This window comes from Humulus lupulus, chromosome 3, assembly GCF_963169125.1.
Source record: "Humulus lupulus chromosome 3, drHumLupu1.1, whole genome shotgun sequence".
Taxonomy (NCBI): Eukaryota; Viridiplantae; Streptophyta; class Magnoliopsida; order Rosales; family Cannabaceae; genus Humulus; species Humulus lupulus.
This window is the reverse complement of record NC_084795.1, coordinates 34,255,578-34,280,503: the sequence shown is the minus strand read 5'-3', so window position 1 is coordinate 34,280,503 and position 24,926 is coordinate 34,255,578. Positions and strand designations below refer to the sequence as shown.

The window sequence follows — 24,926 nt, the reverse complement described above, 5'->3', positions numbered from 1 at the left end:
TTATTTTTAGTCAAAATAATTTCAAATTAAAATAATTGATAATAAAAAATATATAATAATAAATTTTAAGATATAAACTAAATACAAACAAAAAAAATTAATTAATTTAAATTAGATTTATTATTAAAAAAATATAATTATATTTTCTCCATTCTCTCCTACTCTATTTTGTCCATTTTTTTCTCTCCCTACCCAGCCAATCTGACCCTAGACAGGGGAGCTTCGTTCTCGATAAAGCTCAGTTCGTGAGGTTGGGAGGTGGAGATATCAGAGGTCGTGTGTGGGTCAACTCTTGGTGCTTCCTATTTTTCTTCTTGGCAGAAGGTCAACTAGATAGGGTGTTTGGACGAGGATGGAGGTTGAGTTTCTAAGTGACAAGGCTTCAAATCGACGGCGGGCTGAGTTTTGCGATGACAACAAACCCATGATAATGGTTGGGTGCGATAGGAGATGCTTGATGTTCCTCTAATATAGGTGTTCGACTGAATTATTTTTGGCATTTCAGGATTGTTTAGAATTTTTATTTGCTTCTAAGAATAAATGAGATTCATTGGTTTCTATTTTTTTTGTTTGAGTTGGAGTATTTTATCTAGGTTTGAGATTTGAATAATGTTTAATGAATTTTGATTTTTCTTTGAATTGGGTTTTAGGGCATGTTGGATTTGGTCTTTGTTTGTATTATTGAACATTTTTCAAATCTTATATTGTTTAGTATTTTTTAAGCATTTTTTAGGTTTGACATTTCAATAGCTGATTTGATCATGATCAATTTTTTATTTTGATCTTGCAATGTAATGATAAAATTTGAGTTTGATTTTTTGTTATGATTTATGAGTTTGATTTATTTTAACTTTTTTTATCTTGAATAAAAGGAAGAACTTAATGAAGTTTTAATTTTGATTTAATATATTTTTAAAAAAATTCTATTAAATTATTTATAAATTAATATATTTTTTATTTTTTGTTTAAAGAATTAATTAAATATAATTAAAATTCAACATTTAATAAAATTTAAATGTATTTTGGTCATATTTGAAATTATTTTCATCAAAATATCTTCTGAAAATCAATTTAACAAAACATAAAGGCAAAACGAGTAATGTACTTTTACCCATTCTTATATGTTATTGGTCATTATTACTGTGATTATTTTTCTTTCAAATAATTTAAATTTCAAGAATAAAAAATTTCACATGGTAAATATCATAAGATTTTTTTTCAAAAAAATTCAATATTGATAATTTTCATTTGGTACCCTGCGCTTTATCGAAATATAAACTTAGTACTTTATGTATTCAATAATGTTCATCTAGTACCAGTAATTTGAAATCGTACATATTTAATATACTAAACTCAAATTTGATCAATATGACCATTCTGTCCTCAATTATATGTAAATAAGTAATTACATTTGAGTTTTTGTCGTAAAAATCAAATTTGAGTCCAATATACAAGTATGAGATTTGCATTAAATATTTTTCACAACAATTTTTTTTTAAAGTTGTTATACTTTATGAACAAAACTTCATTATTTAGGTTATAGCTAGAAATATAAATTATGTATAAATAAAGTAAATAGTTAGAGGGAGGGTTTGAAGTTTTTAAGCTGGTATTGTTATAGCCTCAAAATATAAAGAAGAATGATTCAAAAAAGAAACTCTAATCAATGCTCTCTTATATTGTCATTACATTTTTAGAGATTATTATTTATCTTTCAAACTTTTTTTAATAACATCTCTCATTCTCCTCCTTCGTTAAGTTATTTTTAAATGAATAAAAAAAATATAGTATTTAAATAATATATAGAAAAAATAAAAACTCGTATGGTATAATATAAAAATTGGATATACATAAAACAAAAAAAGTGAGATTTTTGTGATATATTCTAAAAAAAATAGAGTAAAAACCATTGGAAGTGATGTGATCTTAGGCTTAATCTAAAAGTTTCCCTGTATGACCATGTAAACGGAAACAAAAAAATAGTTGTGATCCAATCATGGCCAAATATTTTCTTAGAAATCAAACTGTTACACTTGTCAAAGGGCATCAAGCCTTCTTTTGCTACACAATTCATGAGAGGGATAACCCCTCAATATGGCTATGTTAACAAATCTCTTACTCTTGCAAGGGTTAAAAGGACTACGAACAAACTTCATCAAGAATGGCCACAAATTTTTGGATGAATAACTATTACCAAAATGATGAAAGAAAAACTCACTACATTGGAATGACTGTTCTTACCAAAAAAAAAAATTCTAATTTTTAAACAAAATATTATTATTAATAATAGTACTCTACCCAAGAGTGAGGGAGGGAGCGCTCACTTATTTAATGAGACTAAGAAGCGACAGGTACTCTCGTGAGGTTCAAGAAAATGGTTTCCTTAAGTAAACACATGTATAGCTATGGAGGGGCTTGTATTTGTACACGAATATGTACGGTTCTTTTATTATTCATGTGAAATTTTGACACAAGTCAATCAATAATTTAATGAACTAATTTTAAAATAATACAAGGGTAAGGTTTGTTAGTGAAAAAGGTATCTTAAAAATCCTAATCCTAATCCTAATCCTACCCTGCAGGCTGCTACGTCTAAATAAGAGTGGCTTTTCTTTTTCTGTTTGCGGATAAATCACGTTTCACTTTGCTTTAATCATCCACTTGACCTTTGGCTCTAAGCTAAAGCCATTTATTTGAGTGGCAGAGGGACTTCTACCCTACTACCATCTTAAAATAAAAAAATACATATGTACACACTATATGATTAGGTACTATTTCTTTTTTTATTATTATTATTATTTATTTTGAGGGCAGAGCTGATATTCGAATTTTAGACCTCCAAAAGAAGTATAGTACTACAAAGTGACCACATTATTACGTGGAGAAATCATAAGCAAGAATTTAAATTTCTATTAAAATCGATATGGTTCCCACTTCATCGATATTTTGAGGGCAAAGCTGATATTCGAATTTAACAAGAAAAAAAATGTTTCATTAGGGGAGGCCAACTAACCAAAATGCAAAAAATTCTCTGTCTAGTATAACCGCTTTCGACAGCTAGGTTCACCGCAGTAGCAAGGCGACTTCTTTATCTTTCCATCAGGACCAACAACACTATCGAGTACATAACCATAGTCATATGTAAGTTCCTGTTTGCAACAATGAAACACATTTTGTTAGCCAAGAATGCTGATGACATAACAAGAAATTTCAAGCTAAGAAATCACTAATTAGTTTCACAAACAATGGTTTTGGATACATTTGCTGCTGCTTAGAGAAAACTAATGAAAACACAAGAGTCCCTCACCTGCATAGGAGGTATGCTATCTGCAGCAAATAACACAACTCGAGCAAGTCTAAGGTCATGGTGAGAGTTCAAAACACACTGAACAAAGAGATTAGGCTCACAACTATGATTGATGAATCTGGCAACATTTCCAAAGGAACCTGCATCGATGGAAAACTCAGGTGCGCATTCTGATATCTTTCCTTTTTTTCTAACAGCGTGATTATGTGGGAGAGATACATCACGCAATCGCCTCTGCCAAGAATAAGATACTTAAAACAAACGAAAGCATAAACTTTTCCAAATATCCAGTGTAAGAAAAGATCTGACAGCTATACAGAAACAAAACCTCATAGTTTGCAAAATAACCCAAGTCATGTCAATCCCAAAAAGAGTATAAACCCGAAAAATAAGTTGATGGACAATAGAGCAAGATCTCATAACCTTCATTTGATGGTAACTATACCTCTCGCCCCTCTATCTCGTTCATGGTTTGCCAGCCATCAATTTCGAATATGTAGTCATTCTCAGAGACATTGTCTAATTCATCACTTCTCCTAATAACTCCAACATATTCACATACTGGCGAACCTGGAAGAATATAGTCCCATGACCTAACAGCCCAACCTTTTTCCGGAGTCCGATAGACCTGTAAAAAAGCACTTAGATTACAAAATCTGTCAAATGCAGATTCAAAAGTCCAAAAAGGGCAATTAATAACCTCAAGTCGATGCTTTAATTCCTGCATGGACGTACGGTTTACACATTTAGGTCCACAGCCACACTGTGGTCCGCATTCAAAGACAACATCCATAGGCTCGACCAGTCTAAAATGGGAGAACAGATCAATTGGTAAATTTTGCAACAACAAGAAAAATGCAATTGCAAAAATAAAACAAAACAAACTAAATTTATGCGGACAAAAAGGAGGAACTGAAAAGTAATACTATAAATGAATAATCAAAAGACAACAGAAAAGAGTGTTCACATTACAGCTTACGATTCATGGGCTGCAAAATTGATAATTAAATCTAACCTGCCACCATCTTGACTCACATAAGGAAAGTCATGGTTATTAAGTCGAGCACAAGAACAAGTCTTTGGATTAGTGCATTTTTCTTTGCAATTGCATCCAGGACCGTTCGGTGGGATTTTAACGTTACGCGCTACTTGAATAGATTTAATATATGTAAAGCCTACATGATGCCGGCCGCCACACCAAGAAATAAATAAAATTGTGAACCCGCAATATTCTTTCACACTCAATAAAACAAACTCATTTACAAAAAAAATCTGGAGGATTTAGCTCTCACCTTCTGGTGCTAAAGGTGGATCATCAATTACATTGGTAACAAGGATAGGTTTACTTTCTTGACCATTACTAATGTCCTTGCAGACCAACCTGAGAAAATAACACATTGGCATTAAAATTTATGGATGGACACATACCAAAACCAAAGCTTATTTGTGGTTATGACTACTGATTTCATACCCAGGTATTACAGACTGAGATTTATGCTTTCCCCCGCCTATAAAATGAACCTGAAAGTTATATCAGCTTTTCAAATATGCTGTTTTCATCTACCTTTGTCAAAAGTAAACCACATACGTCTATAGAACAAACTTGCAAACTAAGTAAATGAGGGCTTATGGTTCAAATTATTTGACAGTAGAATGCAATAAAAGTAAACATTTTGGAAATAAAAAGAACTGGTAACCTGATTTGAGATCAATTCAGGTTGATTTGGAAGTCGCTTCAACCTGTATTTAAAAACAGTAAAGCCAGCAGCACCTTTCTCTGCCCAGAACTGAACAACCTAGCAGAAAATAAACAAATAAATAAACTCTAACTTTCAATTCAGTTCATGAAATAATTTATTTCATCCATCATAGTAGCTCAAAAATTATGAAGAAGCTCAACATACAGCATTACAAAACTGGTATAACAAAGGCATTTCAGTGATGCTTGTGTATCTATGTTGCTTGTTTATGAATTTGGTTACAATTTCCCTTTTTTATATCATTCCATTTCCTATGTTTACACATCGAAGAAGAGAGAAGATGTTTCATTTTACTAAGTGTTCCTTTGTTCCAAAACCAAAACCCTTTATTTTGGCATTAAGACAGATAACAGCTGTTGGGTAATCCTAATATCACTGGCATATGACATGTTATTAAGAGGTTATTAAATAACTTATCTCTTCTGTTACTCTTTCAAGCCTAGACATTTACAACAGACTTTTAATCAGTTAAAACAGAACTGGTTTTACATTCAGCACACGAAGCATCTGGAGCTGCAACTATATATATTTAGGGGTTTCATTAGTTGGGTACAAGAAAAATAAGAGGTTTTGAAAAGAGAGATTGACAGAACAAGGGTTAATTTTCTTTGTACATTGTTGAGTGTGTGAAAGTTTACTGTAGTGTAAGCTAAGTGCTCATAATTTGAGTTGTACAGAGTGTTCAAGAACCTTTGTAGAGGAAGAAGGACTGGTTGTTTTGTAGCATTGATTCTTTATAGTGGAGAAGTGCTCGGACTGAACGTAGGCCTTAGTTTTAAGGCTAAACCAATATAAAATCTCTCTGTGTGATTCTTTTTCTTCCCTTTTCTATTTTTTTGTTCTCCAAGTATTTGTGTTTTAGTACACTTTCTGTATGTATTTGTTTTTGGTTTTGGTTTGTTTTGCAGGTGAAACTTGGAGCCTTGGGGTCATGGATTGCTTTACCACGACAGTGGTATCAGAGGCCAAGGTTACAGAGATTGAAGAACAAGGCTCAAATTTGATTCTTGATTACTACACAGAAAAAAAGGAGCAAGAATGTCGACATTGCATTTTGATCTCGACAAGTTTGACAGAACTTGGAATTTCAGCCTTTGGAAGGAGAAAATGATGGTTGTTCTCATACATCAAAATCTTAATGGTGCTCTTATAGGAGAAACCAAGCTTGATGAGAAAAAGAAGTCTGAAGATACAAAGGTGATGATGAAGAAAGCCAGATATGCAATTGTGATGCATCTGTCAGATAACGTGTTGAGACAGGTAATAGGAGAAGAGTCTCATGCTAGTATGTGGTCGAAACTTGAACAATTATATATGACTAAGACTACATCTAACAAAATATATCTAAAAGGAAAGTTCTATAGAGTCACAATGGATTCTACTAAAACCTTAAACCAGAATCTTGATGATTTTAACAAGATTGTTTTAGATTCGAGTAATATAGGCGAAAAGGTTGTTGAAGAGGACCAAGCTATAATACTGTTATATAGCCTGCCTAATCAATTTAGAAAGCTCAAGACAGTGATTCAATATGGTAAAGAAACTCTGTGTTTGGAAGATGTTCTGTCTATTTTGAAGACTAAAGAATTTGAGATGAATGTTGAGAAAGGCAAGAAAGAAAAAGATGAGTCTTTGTTCATGAGGGGAAGAAAACCAAAAAGATCTTTCAGTAAAGGGAAAGACAACTCAAATTGGAGGTCTCCTGCTTGATCAAAGTCAAGAGGAAAAGAAACAAGGTGTCACCACTAGAAAAATTGGACACCTTAGAAGGTTTTGTTGGGATTTGAAGAAGAAAAGGAAAGACGATCAACACACAGATGACACTACTGCACTCGTAGATGGAACAAGTCTAGAATATTTTGATGGAGAAATGTTCAACGAGTCATCAGCAAGAAATATAACTGAATGGATACTTGATTCAGGATGTACCTATCATATGAGCCTAGTAAAATAATGGTTTTTTTATTTCAAGAAATTGCACAATAACAAAGTACTCATGGGAAATGATCAAGCTTGTCAAGTAGAAGGAATTGGGTCTATAGCAATAAAATACTTTGATAGAACAATAAGGATTCTTGAAAATGTGAGGTACATACCAAATTTAAGAAAGAATTTAATATCAATTAGTGCACTGGATTCTCAAGGGTTGTGCTTCAAAGGAAGTAGTGGAAATTTCAGAATCTCACAACGTTTAAGAGTGATAATGAAAAGCATCAAAAAACATGGTTTATATGTACTTGTTGGTAGTATTGTCCCAGCTGGTGAAGCATCAATGGCCAAACATGATCGCTCATAGATAGAAGTTTGGCATCAAAGGCTAGGCCACATGAGTGACAGAGGTATGACTGAACTTTGTAAACAAGGTTTATTAACTAACATAAAATCCTCTTCTCTGCCTTTTTGTGAAACATGCATTAGAGGTAAACAACACAGTCAAATTTGGAGTTGGAAAACATAAAGCATCTTAGATTGTGGAGATTGTTCACTTGGATCTTTGGGGGCCGAGCAAAGTAGCTACTCAAGGTGGAAATCGCTATTTTTTGTCCATAGTAGATGATTATAGCAAAAAGGTATGGATTTATCATTTAAAACACAAGAGTGATTGCTTTGAAAAATTTAAAGAGTGGAAAAATTATATTGAGAAACAAACTGGTAAGTTGTTGAAAGTTATTAGGACAGATAATAGCCTAGAATTTGATAATGAGGAATTTAATACTTGGTACAAAAAGGAGGGGATAGAAAGGCATAGAATAATAATTCACACACCACAACAAAATGGGGTGGCTGAACGAAGGAATAGAACTCTTTTAAATAAAGTAAGATGCATGCTTATAAACTCTGGTTTGCCTAAACAATTTTGGGGTGAAGCTGTCATTAGAGCTGCCTATTTAGCAAATAGAAGTCCAAACAGAGTAATTGACCTAAAAACCCCTGAAGAAAAATGGCCTGGTCATCCCCCATCCCTAAGTCATTTGAGAATATTTGGCTGTGAAGCATATGCACACCAAGACACTGATAAACTAAGTTCAAAATCAGTAAAATGTTTGTTTCTAGGATATCCAAATGGTGTTAAAGGTTTTAGGCTATGCTCATTAGAACAACCAGGGTACAAAATAATTTCTACACTTGAAAGAGAAAGGTAGTGTTTCATGTGATGCAGGAAACCTAGGTAAACAAAGTACCAGTACAGAGATAGAGTTTACGTCAGTTGAGTCTCAAGGAACAGAAGACGAGTCTACTAGTCAAAGTGGAAGTTAGGAATCTGAGCAACATCCTGATGATGGGCAACCTCACGAAAGTCTTGCTAACTATCAATTAGCTAGAGATAGAACCAAAAGAGTCATTCGTGCTCCTTGCAAATTGGGAGAAGCAAATGTCATTTCATATGCTCTAAATGCGGCGAGACAACTTGATGAAAGTGAGCCATCAACATATCTGGAAGCAATTAAAAGCGGAGATTCAAAGTTATGGATTAAACTATGAATGAAGAAATGGACTCTTTAAGGAAGAATAAGACATGGGAGTTAGTTTCAAAGCCTAGAGACAAGAAGATAGTTGCTTGCAAATGGATTTATAAGCTAAAAGAAGGGGCAACACATGTTGAGGCAAAAAGGTATAAAGCAAGACTTGTGGCAAAGGGCTTTACACAAGAAGAGGGGATAAACTATAATGAAGTATTCTCACCAGTAGTTAAGTATAAAACTATAAGGATCATGCTAGCTTTAGCAACCCAGCTAGATTTTCAGGTGGAACAAATAGATGTTACAACAGCGTTTTTGAATGGAAAGCTAGAAGAAACCATTTTCATGAGTCAACCTGAAGGTTTTGAGGTAGAACAACCAGGTCGTGAACTTGTAAGCAAGCAAGAGAGGTCTTTATATGGTCTGAAGAAATCTCCTCGTCAATGGAATAGAAGGTTTGACAATTTTGTGACTAGTTTGGGGTTCAAAAGGTCTGAGTTTGATACATGTTTATACTACAAGAATTTAGAAACAAGTGATGTTGTTTTCTTACTCTTATACGTGGATGATATGTTACTAATTGGAAAAGAAAAGCAACAAATTGTTTGGTTAAAAGGACAGCTCAGTAAGGAGTTCGAAATGAAGGATTTGGGTACAGCAAAGAAAATTCTTGGCATGGTCATTACAAGGAAGAAAAAAGAGGAGAAGTTGATTATTTCTCAAACTGGATACTTGTCAAAGGTGCTTGACAGATTCAACATGAGTAATTCTAAACCTGTCAGCATGCCTATTGCTAGGGGTGGCAATTTGGGTCACGACACGATGACACGACACGACACGATGAAGGTAAACACGAACACGACACGTTTAATAATCGTGTCGTGTTCGTGTTTGAGTTTTTGACACGTTTAATAATCGTGTCGTGTTCGTATTTGAGTTTTTTACACGTTTAATAATCGTGTTGTGTTCGTATTTACCTTAATCGTGTCGTGTCATAATCGTGTTGACCCGTTTAATAATCATGTCGTGTCATAATCGTGTCAAACACGATAACACGAATAATTTGCATAGATTTTATGATTTTTTTCATATAATTAGGATTAATCGTGTTCGTGTTGACCCGTTTAATAATCGTGTCATAATCGTATTCATATTTTTGACACGTTTAATAATCGTGTCGTGTTCGTGTTTACCTTAATCCTGTCGTATCATAATCGTGTCGACACGAATCTGACACGTTTACACGAATTGTCAGCCCTACCTATTGCTGGGCATTTCAAATTTTCAAATGATCAATGCCCAAAGACTAATGAAGATACAAAAAGAATGGATAGTGTTCCTTATTCAGAAGCAATAGGTTACTTAATGTACTCAATGGTGAGTACCAGACCTGATCTAGCTTATCCTATAAGCATACTAAGTAGGTATATGGCTAATCCAGGCGAACCTCGTTGGGAAGGTTTGAAATGGTTGTTAAAATACATCAAAGGCACTTTGAATTATGGATTGCACTTCAAGAAAGCCAAGAAACATATTCAACTAGAAGGATTCGTAGATTCTGACTATGCAACAAATAGAGACAATAGGAAGTCAGTAACTTCATTTTTTTTCTTGTAAATGGAAATTGTATTTGCTGGAAACTCGACTACAACCTGTGGTGGCATTATATACAACTGAGTCAGAATTTATGGCATAACTGAAGCTATCAAAGAGGGAATTTGCCTTCAAGGCTTACTCAAAGAGTTAAAGATGTTGAAGGGAAGAGTTACTGTATATTCAGATAGTCAGTCAGCAATTCATCTCAGCAAAAATCCAGTGTACCATGAGCGTTCAAAGCACATTGGCATTAGGATGTACTGGATAAGAGAGAAAATTGAAAACAAAGAGATTGACTTGGAAAAGGTCCCTACTGAAGAAAATGCAACAAACTTGGGTACTAAGGTGCTGCCTTTGAACTGTTTGAACTTGATTGGTCTTCAAGAATTATTAAGAGGTCATTAAATAACTTATCTCTTCTGTTACTTTTCTAAGCCTAGATAGTTACAACAGACTTTTAGTCAGTTAAAACAGAACTAGTTTTACATTCAGCACGTGAAGCATCTGGAGCTGCAGCTATATATATCCAGGGGTTTCATTAGTTGGGTACAAGAAAAATAAGAGGTTTTGAAAAGAGAGATTGACAGAACAAGGGTTAATTTTCTTTGTACATTGTTGAGTGTGTGAGAGTTTACTGTGGTGTAAACTAAGTGCTCATAATTTGAGTTGTACAGAGTGTTCAAGAACCTTTGTAGAGGAAGAAGGGCTGGTTGTTTTGTAACATTGATTCATTATAGTGGAGAAGTGCTCGAACTGGATGTAGGCCTTAGTTTTAAGGCTGAACCAGTATAAAATCTCTCTGTGTGATTCTTTTTCTTCCCTTTTCTATATTTTGTTCTCCAAGTGTTTGTGTTTTAGTACACTTTCTGTATGTATTTGTTTTCGGTTTGTTTTGCAGGTGAATCTTGGAGCCTTGGGGTCGTGGATTGCTTTACCACGACAACAGCCATGTTCTCTAAGTCATGCTATGTCGAGTTAATGCATCACTACGGAGAATAACAAAGTAGCTCATTCATAATTTGCAGAATATGCTAAGATGTACAACTATGATAGACCTCCAATCACATATGTGTACACCAGGAAAGGGAAAGGTGAGGTAAGCACAAAAAGTGGCTAGAGTTAGTTAGAAGGGCTGATATTGTATGGGAGTGGGGTGTACGAGTTAGAATGAGGTCTAGGTAATAGAATAAGTTGTAAGTGAGAAGTGTGAGAGGTGTGGAAGAATTAGTGGCTGTAATCAACTTTGGAAGAGACCCAGGCTCTCAAATTCCAAGAAGTTGAATACATACAGATTTTCTTTCTATTTCTCTATGTTTGGCTACAGTTTGATCTGTTTTGACAGGAATTTCCTATCAAATTGGCATCAAAGCCAGTACTATCCATGGCACCGAAGGATAATCCACTTGAGGCCATTGATGAACATTTGGAGAACCTGCAACTTGGGTTTCATTTCGAGCTCATGGGAGTTAGATCACATTTGCAACATCTTCCGCAGGAGCTGAATACTCTGAAATCTAGGTTTGCAACAATGCAAACGAAAATGGATTTTCTAGTGGGTCATACGACTCAATTCCTCCAAGATTCGAGACAACCACGAGCAGAGCCAACGGCCGCAAGCAATGATCGGCAACGCAAGGCAGTAGATGCGAAGGAGTCTTCGACTTTGAGGCCTCAACCAACTGAGCTCCGTCCGACTCCTCAACATCAGTCACAGCCAGGAGACCCATGGCCTTACAGCAATCAAGGGTATGGAGGCAATTATCGCCCACCACGAACAAAGCTATCGTTGTTTTCCAGCGACAACCCGGACGGCTGGATTTTCAGAGTAGAGAGGTATCGTCTACTGAATCATTATCGGAAGTTCATATGCTCGAAGCAGCAATAATCGGATTGGAGGGCGATGGATTATAGTGGTTTCAATGGGAAAACTAGAGGAGGCCGATTACATCATGGATGGCTTTGAAGACTTTGTTGTTGCTGCGATTTCGCACTGTACCAGTAGGGTCGACGGCGGAAGAATGGTTGTCTGTGACCCAGGAAGCCATTGTGAAGGATTATAGTGTGAAGTGGGAAGCCCTGACATCCAAAGTTTCTAGTGTGGTGGAGCACATACTCGAAGGAAGCTTTGTTATGGGGTTGAAGGAGGACATCAAAGGGGTTCTTCACATTTTGCAGCCTGCGGGCCTGGTCCAAATCATGGAGACAGCCCAAAGGGTGGAAGAAAGCCATCTGTTACTGAATACGAGCCTTAAAACCCAAATACCCGGCCCAAAATATGTTCTGAGCCCAATCTTTATCCGTCAACCCTCATTCACTCCCTTCTCTGCCAAAGGAACGATGACGAACACGACTACGGCTACCGCAGGAGCATTGCAGTCCAGTTTGGGGTCGACAAAATCATCTCCGGCGAAACCACCGTTCACAAGGCGCCTTACTAAAGCTGAGTATCAAGACATGAAGGCCCGGGGTGTGTGTTTCAAGTGTGATAAAAAATTTCATAAGGGGCATGTGAGCAAAAATTTCTTCAAGTTATGTTGATGATGGATGAGGAAGAGGTAGCCCCTAGCATTGATTCTCCACCCTAACCCCGGATTCTCCCACTGATGACACCATGGAGGAGACTTTGGCAACCTTATCACTAAATTCATTGGTGGGCATGCCATCGGCTCACACTATGAAGCTAGCGGGGACGATCGGCCAACAATAGGTGACGGTACTAATAGACAGTGGTGCTACACAAAATTTCGTTTTTACTGAAGTGGTCAAGGCAGCCAAATTGCCCATTACAGCCACAACATGCTATGGAGTTCTGTTGGGTACGGGTAGCAAGGTGAGGACGGAGGGTATTTGTTCTTGAGTGAATCTGGATTTGGGCCCTTCGCAGGTGGTCACGGATTTTTTGTCGTTGGATTTGGGAGGAACTAATGTCATTTTGGGCATAAAATGGCTAGAAACACTAGGCAATATGCAAGTGAATTGGCGTTCTATGACTATGAGGTTTAAAGTGGCGGGTACTTAGGTGTCCCTTCAAGGGGATCCTACTCTTTGCAAATCCCAAATATCTTTGAAGGTGATGGTTCGGGCAGTGCAACAAGAGGGACAGGGCTATTGGGTAAAACTTAGTCCCTTATCCACGGATTTTGTGGTGCAGGGTGAGCAGGTCCCAGAGGCTATATCCGAGTTGTTGCACCAGCATGATTTAGTTTTTATTATGCCCTTGGGGTTACCTCCTCCACGCAACAGGGGCCATACCATCACTCTTTGCGAAGGGGCGGGGCCAATTTCGGTTCGACCATACCGATATGCCCAGGTACAGAAGGATGAGATTTAAAGACTAGTGGAAGAGATGCTGAAGTCTGGTATTGTGCGGCCTAGTACAAGTCCTTTCTCAAGTCATGTATTGTTGGTCAAGAAAAAATATGGGAGTTGGAGATTTTGTGTAGACTACCGGGCATTAGAGAAACAGTGGCTAACAAATTCCAGTGATTGACAAGCTACTACTTGAGTTACATGGAGCCACGATCTTTTCTAAGTTGGACCTCAAGTCGAGCTACCATCAAATTAGAGTGTAATTGAAGGATGTTGAGAAGACAACTTTTAGGACTCATGAAGGGCATTATGAGACCATGGTTATGCCTTTTGGCCTCACAAATGCACCGACCACGTTTCAGGCACTTATGAACAAGGTGTTTCGAGATTTTCTGCGCAAATTCATTCTGGTATTCTTTGATGACATATTGGTTTACAGCTCATTGATGGAGGCACACAGGGAACATTTGGAGATGGTTTTACAAAGGTTACATCACCACAAGTTGTACGTCAATGCAAAAAAAATGTCTATTTACTTAGCCTCGAGTGGAGTACCATGGTCATGTGATTTCAGCGAAGCGGGTAGCAACAGATCCAAGTAAAATTGAGGCTATGAAGAATTGGCCTGTGCCGAAGTCCCTGAGGGAGTTAAGAGGATTTCTTGGGCTCACGGGGTATTATCGCAAGTTTGTCAAGGGGTATGGGTCGTTTACAAGATCGTTGACCGATCAGTTGCGAAAGGATTCCTTTGGGTGGAATCAAGAGGCGCAGGAGGCCTTTGAGAGTCTTAAGGCAACTATGTGTTCAGTGCCAATTTTAGCTCTACCTGATTTTTCCGCTCCTTTTATTGTAGAAGCAGACGCTTCAGGATGTGGTTTGGGCGCGGTTATGATTCAGCAGCAAAGGCCCATTGCATATTTCAGTCAGCAACTGTCTTCACGAGCCCGTACAAAATCGATATACGAAAGGGAGTTGATGGCCATTGTCTTAGCTATCCAAAAATGGTGTCCTTATCTTTTGGGCAGAAAGTTTTTAGTCCGCACTGACTAGCAAAGCCTCAAATACCTCCTTGAACGAAGAATGGTCGCATCAGAGCATTAGAAATGGCTCACGAAATTGTTGGGATATGACTTTGAAATTCGGTATAGGCCGGGATTGGAAAACAAGGCGGCTGATGCCTTAACACGAATGTATCAAGGAGCTGAATTGGTGGCAATATCAGCCCTACGGTGATCTTTATTCCTGACTTGCAAGCTCATGTGGCAACTGATTCTTTACTTTCCAAGATTATCAAGGAAGTTCAATTGGGTAAAGCTAATGAGGGGTATACTTTCAGCCAGGGGTGTTTGAAGTTCAAGGGGCTCATTATTCCCCATTTATTTCGTTCATCTTGCAAGAATAACATTGTAGTAATGTTGGGGGCCATTCAGGAGTGTTCAAGACCTTGCAAAGGGTGGTGGCTGACCTCCATAAGCAGGGTATGAGGAAGGACGTTCAGAAATTTATAACTGAATGTGCAATATGTCAGCAGAACAAATATTTGGCTCAATCACCAACGGGTTTGCTACAGCCCTTGCCCATTCCAAGCCAAATTTGGGAGGATATCTCCATGGATTTCATTGAGGGACTTCCCCAATCCAATGGATTTGACTCGATTTTTGTTGTTGCAGATCACCTTACCAAGTATGGCCATTTCATTGCCTCGCGACACCTTTTCTCAGCAACAACAGTGGCAACGGTGTTTGTTCGTGAGATTGTTAGACTCCATGGGGTTCCGAGATCCATTGTTTCAGATCGGGACAAAATCTTCCTTAGCTTATTCTGGAAAGAGTTGTTTCGTTTACAAGGGACACATCTTAAGCAAAGTTCAGCCTATCATCCTCAATCGGATGGCCAAACCGAAGTGGTGAACTGCTGCCTTGAGATATACTTGCACTGTTTTGTAAGTACCAAACCAATACAGTGGGCACACTTGCTTTTTTGGGCTGAGTATTGGTATAATACTTCATTTCACTCCTCAGCAAGTATGACCCTTTCAAGGTTGTTTATGGGCGAGAACCACCTCCCTTGTTGTGTTTTGAACCAATTAGTACCAAAGTATCATCGGTAGAGCAGAAATTGCAGTCAAGAGATGATATTTTAGTGCTGTAAAAATGAATCTTCATCGCGCTCAGCAGAAAATGAAGGTGCAGGCATATCGGACAAGGCGAGAGGTGCAATTTGCAGAAGGGGATTTGGTGTATGTTAAGCTTCGTCCATACCGCCAAAGGTCCATAGCTAAATGCAAGAACGAGAAACTCAGTCCTAGATTTTTTGGTCCTTTTCGGGTATTAGCACGCATAGGCTCAGCTGCCACCAGACTCATGCATTCATTATGTATTTCATGTGTCCATGCTTTGTGCAGCTCTAGGTCCACAACAAGTGGTTGTTGCTCTCCCAAAGGACTTGGCGATAGAGTTGGAATAGTCATTAGACCCTGACCAGATTTTAGATGTTCGCCCGGCACACACCAGCAACAACCACTGCCTAAATTTGAAGCAACATGGGAAGATTTTAATGCCATTAACTAGTAGTACCCTACTTTCCACCTTGAGGACAAGGTGAGACTGTGGACAAGGGTATTGATAGACCTCCAATCACATATGTGTATACTAGGAAAGGGAAAGGTGAGGTAAGCACAAAAAGTGGCTAGAGTTAGTTAGAAGGGCCGGTATTGTATGGGAGTGGGGTGTACGGTTAGAGTGAGGTCTAGGTAATAGAATAAATTGCAAGTGAGAAGTGTGAGAGGTGTGGAGGAATTAGTGACTGTAACCAGCTTTGGGAGAGACCCTGGCTCTCGAATTCTAGGAGGTTGAATACATACAGAATTTCTTTCTATTTCTCTGTGTTTGGCTACTGTTTGATCTGTTTTGACAGGAATTTCCTATCAAACTACTCAACTAGGAAAAAGAAACTGAACAGAGCCAGACCAAAAAAAAATTACATTATATATATTATCATATTAGAATGGCTAACCTTGTACAAACCATCATATGTATAAACCTTGTTACTGTAACTAGCCTGACATTTATGTCCACGAACAACTCTGACGGGAATGGATTGCTCCATATTATTCTGCACAAAGATTTTTAAAAAAAAAAATTATTTCACAGCAAAAATAACCAGTAAATGCAAAGTAAGCCACTGCAACAGAAAAGGATACGTTATAACCTCATTAATACACTAGCAGATACTGTGATGTTTCTCAACAAGTACTTAGGAAAGCATAAACATTAAAGGCAACCAAAACCAATTTAAATAAATGGGAAAAAAAATATTTTCCAGGACATACCTTAAGTGCCAGATTACCACGCTTCAGTTCCTGATCTTTAATTTGGCGCTTCTTACCAAGTAAATCATGCCCACCTTGACCTGTATATACAACCTCTTCCGAGTTATCAACATCATCTTCGTATTGGCCAGACAACACGACTGCTACTGCAAGTGGAAAGGTATAGCCTTTAAACTCGTCCTGCAGTGTTCAGAAGATTAGCATTCAGATTTACTGTGTGATTTTATTTAGAATTCAGCACAAAAAGACACCTTCACACAAACTTAAAAAAAAAAGCAATAAGCAAATTATCAAACCAATCCCAATATGAGTTGGCATAGGGACTGACTAATTGACTCAATATAGACGTTGCTATCGTCAATTATCAATCCAATGGAAGAGCATTACCACTTTTAAACATTTGGTTTCATAATGTTGTATGCTGACAAGAACAATAATGTTGTTAATCTCAACCAAACACCGCTATCAAACAAAATGTCAAGAACTGTAAATTCTAATAGTTGTTTAAAGGTAGATATTGAGATTGACAGAGAAGTTAGGAGCACCCAAACATTCAGGACACAGGTCAGGTCAAGTCGAAAAAAAGAAGACTACTGTAAATAGTTAAATAGTTACAGAGAACATTTTTACACCAAGATAATCACTTTTTCAGCTTCTCCCAAGCCAGATATTGCTCAGTCTATGCACAATACTGTTTACATGAATACATCGGAGGACAATCAATCTAATTGAAAGCTTTCCCTTGGGAATGTTTGGTGCATGAGAGTAGGATTGTATAGAAATAATCTGAATTATTAGTTAGTGTTTTATAGCTCACTAGTTAGTGTTTTACAGCGTTTTACAACTCATTAGTTAGTGTTTTACAGCGTTTTACAACTCATTAGTTAGTGTTTTACAGCTAAGGTATAATTAATATAAATTAGTTTATACCTAGAATATACATTTTGTACTCAACCTATTTAAAAGTTATTCATTTAGAAATGAAAATAACAATCAAGAGTATAATTTTCTACAAGGTATCAGAACTTTAGAAGCTAAAAAATTAGGAATTTTTTTTAATTTTTTCTCAGCCCTTTCTTAAAAAAATTAAGGTTTGGTACTCTTGAGGTTCAAATCTTAGAAAACTATTTTGGAGTGGTTTTCTATTCTCACCTCCGACCCAGGGAGTTTGCCCACCCTCCGATCAGCGCAACCCCAAAATCCGATACCCAATAGAGTCGCGCGTGAGCCCCAAGCGCCGCTGCCCTCCCCGCCACGCACCAGCACGTGTTGGTGCATGCAGCCTCCGACAGCCATTTTTTCGGCGTCCACTTCCTTGGCTTCCTTTATCTGTGGTTCTCCTACTCACCTCGGCATGTGTTTTCCCTTGCTATCATTTTTTGGTTTGTTCAGCTTTTTTTATTCGAACCATTGAAAATCAACCATGGTCACTTCTCGAACTGATCCCAACACCACTTGGTACGCTATGATGGGTGCTCAACGTGACACATTCCCTTTCACCACCGATCAGATTGCTCAACTCCATAGGTTGCTCAAGTCGACTTCCACACCAAATCTGCACTCTCTGGGATTTTTCTCCGCTCCAAATACTTCTGCTGCGTTTAATGCTCAAACTTCGCCATAGATCATCAACTCCGGCGCAACTAACTACATGACTGGTCAATCTCATCAGTTCATTACTTATAGTCCTTGTTCAGGTATTAGTAAAATAAAAATTGCTGATGGCTCTCTATGTGGCTGGTAAAGGTTCCGTTTATTTATCTTCTCTTCTTACTCTTAAAGATGTCCTTCATGTGCCAAATCTATCTTGTAATCTCCTCTCCATTAGCAAACTTACCCTTGATCAAGGTTGTATTACAAAATTCTCACCCTTACATTGTGAATTCTAGAAATTTTCCTCAGGAAAGATGATTTGAAGTGCAAGAGAATGTAGCAGGCTGTACTACTTTGATGTTTGACCCTTCATATGCTCAAGGTAATAAAAGGTTGCATTCTGGTTGTACTGCTTCTAATATTGATATTATGAAATGGCATTACCGATTAGGACATCTTAGTTTTCCCTATCTGAAACATTTATTTCCTGGTCTGTTTAAAAACAAACACTTGAACATGTTCAAATGTGAAGTGTGTCAATTTGCAAAACATACTCGAAGTGTTTTTCGTTCTCGCCCCTATAAGGCATCTCATCCTTTCACTCTCATTCATAGTGACATGTGGGGGCCATCCCGCGTTACAAATATCTCTAATACCCGCTGGTTTATATCCTTTATAGATAATCATACTCATTTAACTTGGGTATTTCTTTTAAAAGACCAAATTTGATGCCGCTGCCACCTTCAAAAAAATTCATTCAATGATTAAAAATCAATTTCAAGCTAATCTCCAAGATCTGCATACTGATAATGGTACAGAATATTTTAATTCAATCTTAGGTGGTACAGAATAATAGTATTGTCCATCAGAGTTCATGTGTTCGTACTCCCCAACAAAATGAGATTGCTGAAAGGAAAAATTGACATCTGTTAGAAGTTACTAGGGCTCTCATGTTTACTACTTTTGTTCCTAGATGTTTTAAGGAGAAGTTGTTTTGATAGCAGCTTATTTAATCAATAGAATGTCTTCTCGTATCTTACAATATCAAACTCCAATTTCTTCTCTTAAGATTTATCCTCAGACTCACCTACTCTCAGATATTCCACTAAAAACGTTTGATTGTACAGCCTATGTTCATGTTTTAGGACCTAATCATACCAAACTTGATCCTCGTTCTCAAAAGTGTATTTTCCTTGGGTATTCTTCCACCAAAAAGGGCTACAAATGTTACAACCCTCTCACTCGTAGCCTTAGTGTCTCATCAGATGCCACATTCAATGAAGGGCAACCTTTTTATCCCAACACTTCGCTTCTAGGCGGGATTGTTAGGGATACTCACTGTTGGGATATATGTTTACCAATGATAGGACCTAAATTCAGTCCACCAAGTGAGTCTAATCCGCTGCTGAGTCTAGTCCGCCAACTGAGTCTAATCCGCTAATTGAGTCTAACTCTGTGCTAAATTTTGAACAAAATACTTCTGAAATGGAAAAGACAGACCGAATAAATGTAGAAAAAGAGTTGTTGGTTTATAAGTAATACTGCCAGCTACAGATCTCGTCTCCCATGAGTCTGAACAAGTGACAAATCCCAATGCAAGTGATTCTTTGAGTCTAATTTCATTTCATTCTAATCCTAGTTCGAATGTGATAGAATCAGATCGCCCATTGCAAAAAGGGAGTGAGGAATTGTACTTTACATCCTATATCTAAGTATGTGTGCTACAACAGACCCACACTAAAATTCAGAGCCTTTGCTGCCAAAATTGAGGAAACAATTATTCCAAAGAATATTGATGAAGCCTTGTCCATTCCTAAGTGGAAGAAAGCAGTTGAAGAGGAAATAGGGGCGTTGGAACCAAATGCTACCGGGAAAATAGTTGCTAAGCCAAAAGGCAAGCATGTGGTAGGATGCAAGTGGGTATTCACAGTGAAATACAAAGTTGATGGTACTGTAGAAAGATACAAGGCGAGATTGGTTGCAAAGGGGTTCACTCAAACTTACGAGGTGGACTACACAGACATTTGCACCAATGGCAAAACTAAACACAATAAGAATTCTCCTATCAATAGCTGCTAATCTTGATTGGCCATTACAGCAACTTGATATTAAGAACGTCTTTCTAAACGGAAATTTAGAGGAAGAGGTCTATATGAAGATTCCTCTTGGCCTCGAAGGAAAATATGAAAATGAAACAGCATGTCACTTAAAGAAATCTCTCTCTGGCTTGAAGCAGTCACCATGATCATGGCTTGAGAGGTTCAATCAAGTGATCAAGAAGCATGGGTACAAACAAGGTCAATCGGATCATACTCTATTCTTCAAACATTCACAAGATGGTAAGATTGTAATTCTTATTATCTATGTTGATGATATGATTCTAACTGGAAATGACCTTAATGGAATGGAGCTTAAAAGACTATTAGCCCAAGAATTTGAGGTAAAAGATCTTAGTCAGATGAGATATTTTCTAGGTATGGAGTTTGCAAGAACCAAGCAAAGTGGATTTCAGTCTCTCAACTTAAGTATGTTATTGATCTACTCAAAGAGACTGGTATGCTCGGATGTAAACCAGCAGCAACACCAGTGGAACCCAAGGGAAAGTATAAGAAGAAAGAAAATGAGAAACCTACGGACTGAGATGTATCAATGACTAGTGGGAAAATCGATATATTTGTCTCACACCAGACCTAACATTGTCTTTGCAGTTAGCTTGGTCAGTCAGTATATGCACAACCCTTTAGAAGACCACTTGGAGGCAGTTTACAGGATATTACGGTATCTAAAGAAGACACCTGGGAAAGGTATGTTGTTAAAAAAAAATAGAGAAAGAGGCATAAAAGCTTTCACTAATGCAGACTGGGCAGGTTCAATTGAGGACAGAAGATCAACATCTAGATATTGTACCAAGGTATTGGGAAACCTTGTTACTTGGAGAAGCAAGAAACAACTTGTTGTCGCAAGAAGTAGTGCTGAAGCTGAGCTTAGAGCTCTTGCTTAAGGAGTATGTGAATTGATCTAGATCAAACGAGTTCTTAAAGAACTACAACTTCAAATAGCAAATCCTTTGAACTATACAGCGACAATAAATTAGCTATTAATATAGCACACAATCCGGTTCATCATAATAGAAGCAAACATGTGAAGGTGGACCGTCATGTCATTAAAGGAAAATTTGAAAAAATAGAACTTTGTGTTGTTTATGTGCCAAGCAAACAACAAGTTGTTGATTTGCTAACAAAAGGATTAGCAAAAGAAAGCTTTGATGAGCAAGGGTGCAAGCTGGGCATGTGGGACTTGTATGCACCAGCTTGAGGGATGGTGTAGAAATAATCTGATTTATTAGTTAGTGTTTTACAGCTAAGGTGTAATTAATATAGATTAATTTATACCTAGAATATACCTTTTGTACTCAGCCTATTTAAAAGCTACTCCTTTAGAAATGAAAATAACAATCAAGAGTATATTTTTCTAAAGATTGATATACGTATTTATCCAAGGTCCCAGGTTTGCAGATTGTGATAAATAGTCAGTTCCCCAAAAGTAGTCTCATTTGCGTGAGACAAGTTATTCCAATAAAGGATGTGATATCATATGACTAATCTCACACTTCAAATTAGTGGGTCTCATCCATATGGACTCACTTTTTAAGCTTTTTTATTCCTTCTAAGAGCATCTGCATTATAGGAAGTACTAATTAGGAGTGCATGCAAGTTGTGACGTCAATGCTGAATGCAAATGCAAATGCGAGTAACAAAATTCTCATAGTAAAAGTTAAAAGTAAAAATAGGAACATTACCATAAGAAGAAATAAGACGAGAATATTTATCGTTTCTTCTGATAATGTTTAGATACAGTAGCAGTACCTGGACATAAGAATCCCCTATGTAATCAATTCCATTTAACCAACGCCCATGAATTCCTACAACAACCATCTCAGACCGAGAGAAAAATTGACGCCCCACCTCAATACCTATATCATTATAAATTAAGAAATTAAGATGGCTGGAGAGAAAGGGATTTTGAATTGCAGTATTAATACTAATAAGAAGAAGAACGTGCATGCAGATAGCCCACTTAACAGAGTATAATCTAGATAACATAATCCAACTAACAAAAACATTGTTGACCAACCTGGTAGGTGACCAAAAGTTCTTTCAGGTTTCAGAGTGCTCTTTTTGAACATCTACCATAAGAACATAAAAGAGTAATTATTTCTAATGCTCAAAGGCAAGAAAGACAAAATTCTAGTTAAAGCAAAACAATAAATTAACAGCACAGAATTCAAACGCAATTTCAGAGATAGAAGGACAGAAAAGTAGAAAACTATAGGAGGTTTTCTGAAAAAGTTATACTGCAATATGCATGCATAATCAATTTCCTACAAACAATTCCAAAGAAGAAAAAAAATCCAGTTAGCTTATAATGATTGAAGGCATAGATGCCTATTTAAAACAATCTAGCTAAAAAGAAAAATTAGATATGACTGCAGAGCATGGTTGCTAGCCAAGCAGAACATCAAACACTTTATTTAGAAGAGTGATCAATGGGAAAAAAGACATAGAACCTTCACCTTTATAAACAAAATGATGTCTAAGAAGTACAACTTTTGTACTGATAACTTACCTCGGAAATCACCTTCAAATCAGGTCGTTTGGTACGCCTCTTAACATCACCGTTGGGTTCCCTGCCATTCTGCAAATATTTGTATGAATAACATTTAAAATAATATGGTGAAGGTCAACCAATGTTCCCATATGACAACAACCATTAAAACGAAGAAATTGCTACATCTAATTTCCAATTCAAAAAATGAATTTGCAAGCACCTGCTATACAAACCACGTTGCAAAATGTATCATAACTTCAAAAGGCTTTTCTTTATCAATCAAAATTAAGTACAGACACCAAACTGGATGAGGGTTCAAGCTGAAAGATGTTCACTGTACCAAGAATCCGACATTAAACGTAAATCATTCTCTTAAACTTGACCCGACTGTTAACAATAACTAACACAAAGTAGCCAATTCTCACATCCAAATTGTGTATCTCTATAAATCTTTTCCATCTTTCTGAACAAAACTTACATGTCTCCCTAAGAAAGCCACCCTTACACATTCTATGTATAATTCAATCTCTCCCTTTTGTTCTCTTTTCCTCATAACAGCCAACATAGAATCAAACCATTAAATTTAGGGACATGGGTGTACAATTATAAGCCTATAGTAAGAAAGATGGAACTATGAGACTGAGGAATATCAAAACACAGTATCCATGTAAAAAAAAAACAGAACGAATGTGGGTCAAATAAAAAAAACCTGTTCTTTCTTGCATCTCTTCTCCTCTTCCTGCATATGAGCAATAAGTATTATAGTGAATGAAAACACACATTATCAATCAAATAATATCAGCTACTTGGAGGTATATTTACTTACATTTCAAGATCAAGCAAGAAAAAGATAGCTACCTGAACAAATTGGAGGTACAACAAATTAAAAAGCCTCAATGACTCTTTGACTCTTGCAGCGAAGTGTGTATCCTTCTTCTTATCATTCAAACAAGTAGGCACCGGAACCAGCGATTGATCATCATCCAAAATGACAGCATTTTGATTGGAATTATCAGAATCAGACCGTAAGTTTTTGGCTTTGACAGACTTGCATTTGTTCAATTTAGGCATTTTGGAGACCGGCGTAGTATCTGCATTGGAAGGCGTCCTTTTCCTGGTGTGACTGCCATAGTAAGGCCTTTTATCTTCTGGAATATTTCGGAGTCTTGGGCTACTTCTCGGACCAGCCATTGATTCTGGTTCTACAAAATATTTACGCATGATTATCAACAACCATTATTGAACAACAACAGCATGATTCCACGAGAAAGAGACAAGAATCGTACCAATAATTATGAGGAAAATCGTTGAACAAATTACATGCAATCAAAGTTAGGCCATCATCTCCGGAGGGCCTGGCTTGGTGTGGGAATGGGATAGTAATTATATAAAATCTAGGGTTTTGTAAACTAATATTATTATAGGATTTGAATTTAGACGCGCGATTTTATCATTAAATCTCACTTCACTCCAGTCATACTACTTGCACCAAAATATATAACACATTTTAGTGTACTTATTCTTTTCAACCAATATAATACATTTTATTATATTCTTTTCAACCAAAAAAAAATATATTATTGTATTTATACTTAATAATTACTTCATCAATGCAAATTAAATATATCTCTTCTATATAATAAGTGTGTAGATAACGAAAATTATTAGTTTAAATGGTTTTTTATTTTTTTTTAATGTTAACTTTAACAAAATATTTTTATATTTAACAGAATATTCTTATATTTAACGGTAGTTTGTAAATACTTAAACTTAAATAAAATAAATAATTAAAAAAGAAAATAGGATATTTTTGAGATATTTTACAATAATAATTATTTAAAAATAATAAATAATTAAACAAATTAAAATATGATATTTTTGAGATATTTTACAATAATAATTATTTAAAAATAATAAAATCATATATTTTATAACTTAAATAAAATTTAATTAAACTTAAA

The 24,926-nt window shown here is 36.6% G+C and overlaps 1 protein-coding gene across 2 annotated transcripts; it reads right to left on the bottom strand.

Moving 5' to 3' along the window:
• Window positions 1-2,820: 2,820 nt before the first annotated feature.
• LOC133822505 (histone-lysine N-methyltransferase, H3 lysine-9 specific SUVH4-like) lies at window positions 2,821-24,423 on the bottom strand. Of its 2 annotated transcripts, none has more exons than XM_062254871.1 (16): window positions 24,252-24,423; window positions 23,824-24,167; window positions 23,675-23,704; window positions 22,984-23,052; window positions 22,492-22,543; window positions 22,224-22,330; window positions 16,765-16,944; window positions 16,449-16,547; window positions 5,005-5,103; window positions 4,779-4,828; window positions 4,600-4,688; window positions 4,323-4,482; window positions 4,008-4,113; window positions 3,753-3,935; window positions 3,308-3,541; window positions 2,821-3,149 (listed from the first exon to the last, which is right to left on the bottom strand). In XM_062254871.1, the coding sequence occupies exons 2-16, from the start codon at window positions 24,154-24,156 to the stop codon at window positions 3,036-3,038; spliced, it is 1,905 nt and encodes a 634-aa protein (XP_062110855.1). In that variant the 5' UTR covers window positions 24,157-24,167; window positions 24,252-24,423; the 3' UTR covers window positions 2,821-3,035. The 2 variants fall into 2 exon arrangements, with proteins under 2 accessions (XP_062110855.1, XP_062110856.1); XM_062254872.1 differs by having other exon boundaries at window positions 23,824-24,161.
• Between the last annotated feature and the right edge of the window lie 503 nt (window positions 24,424-24,926).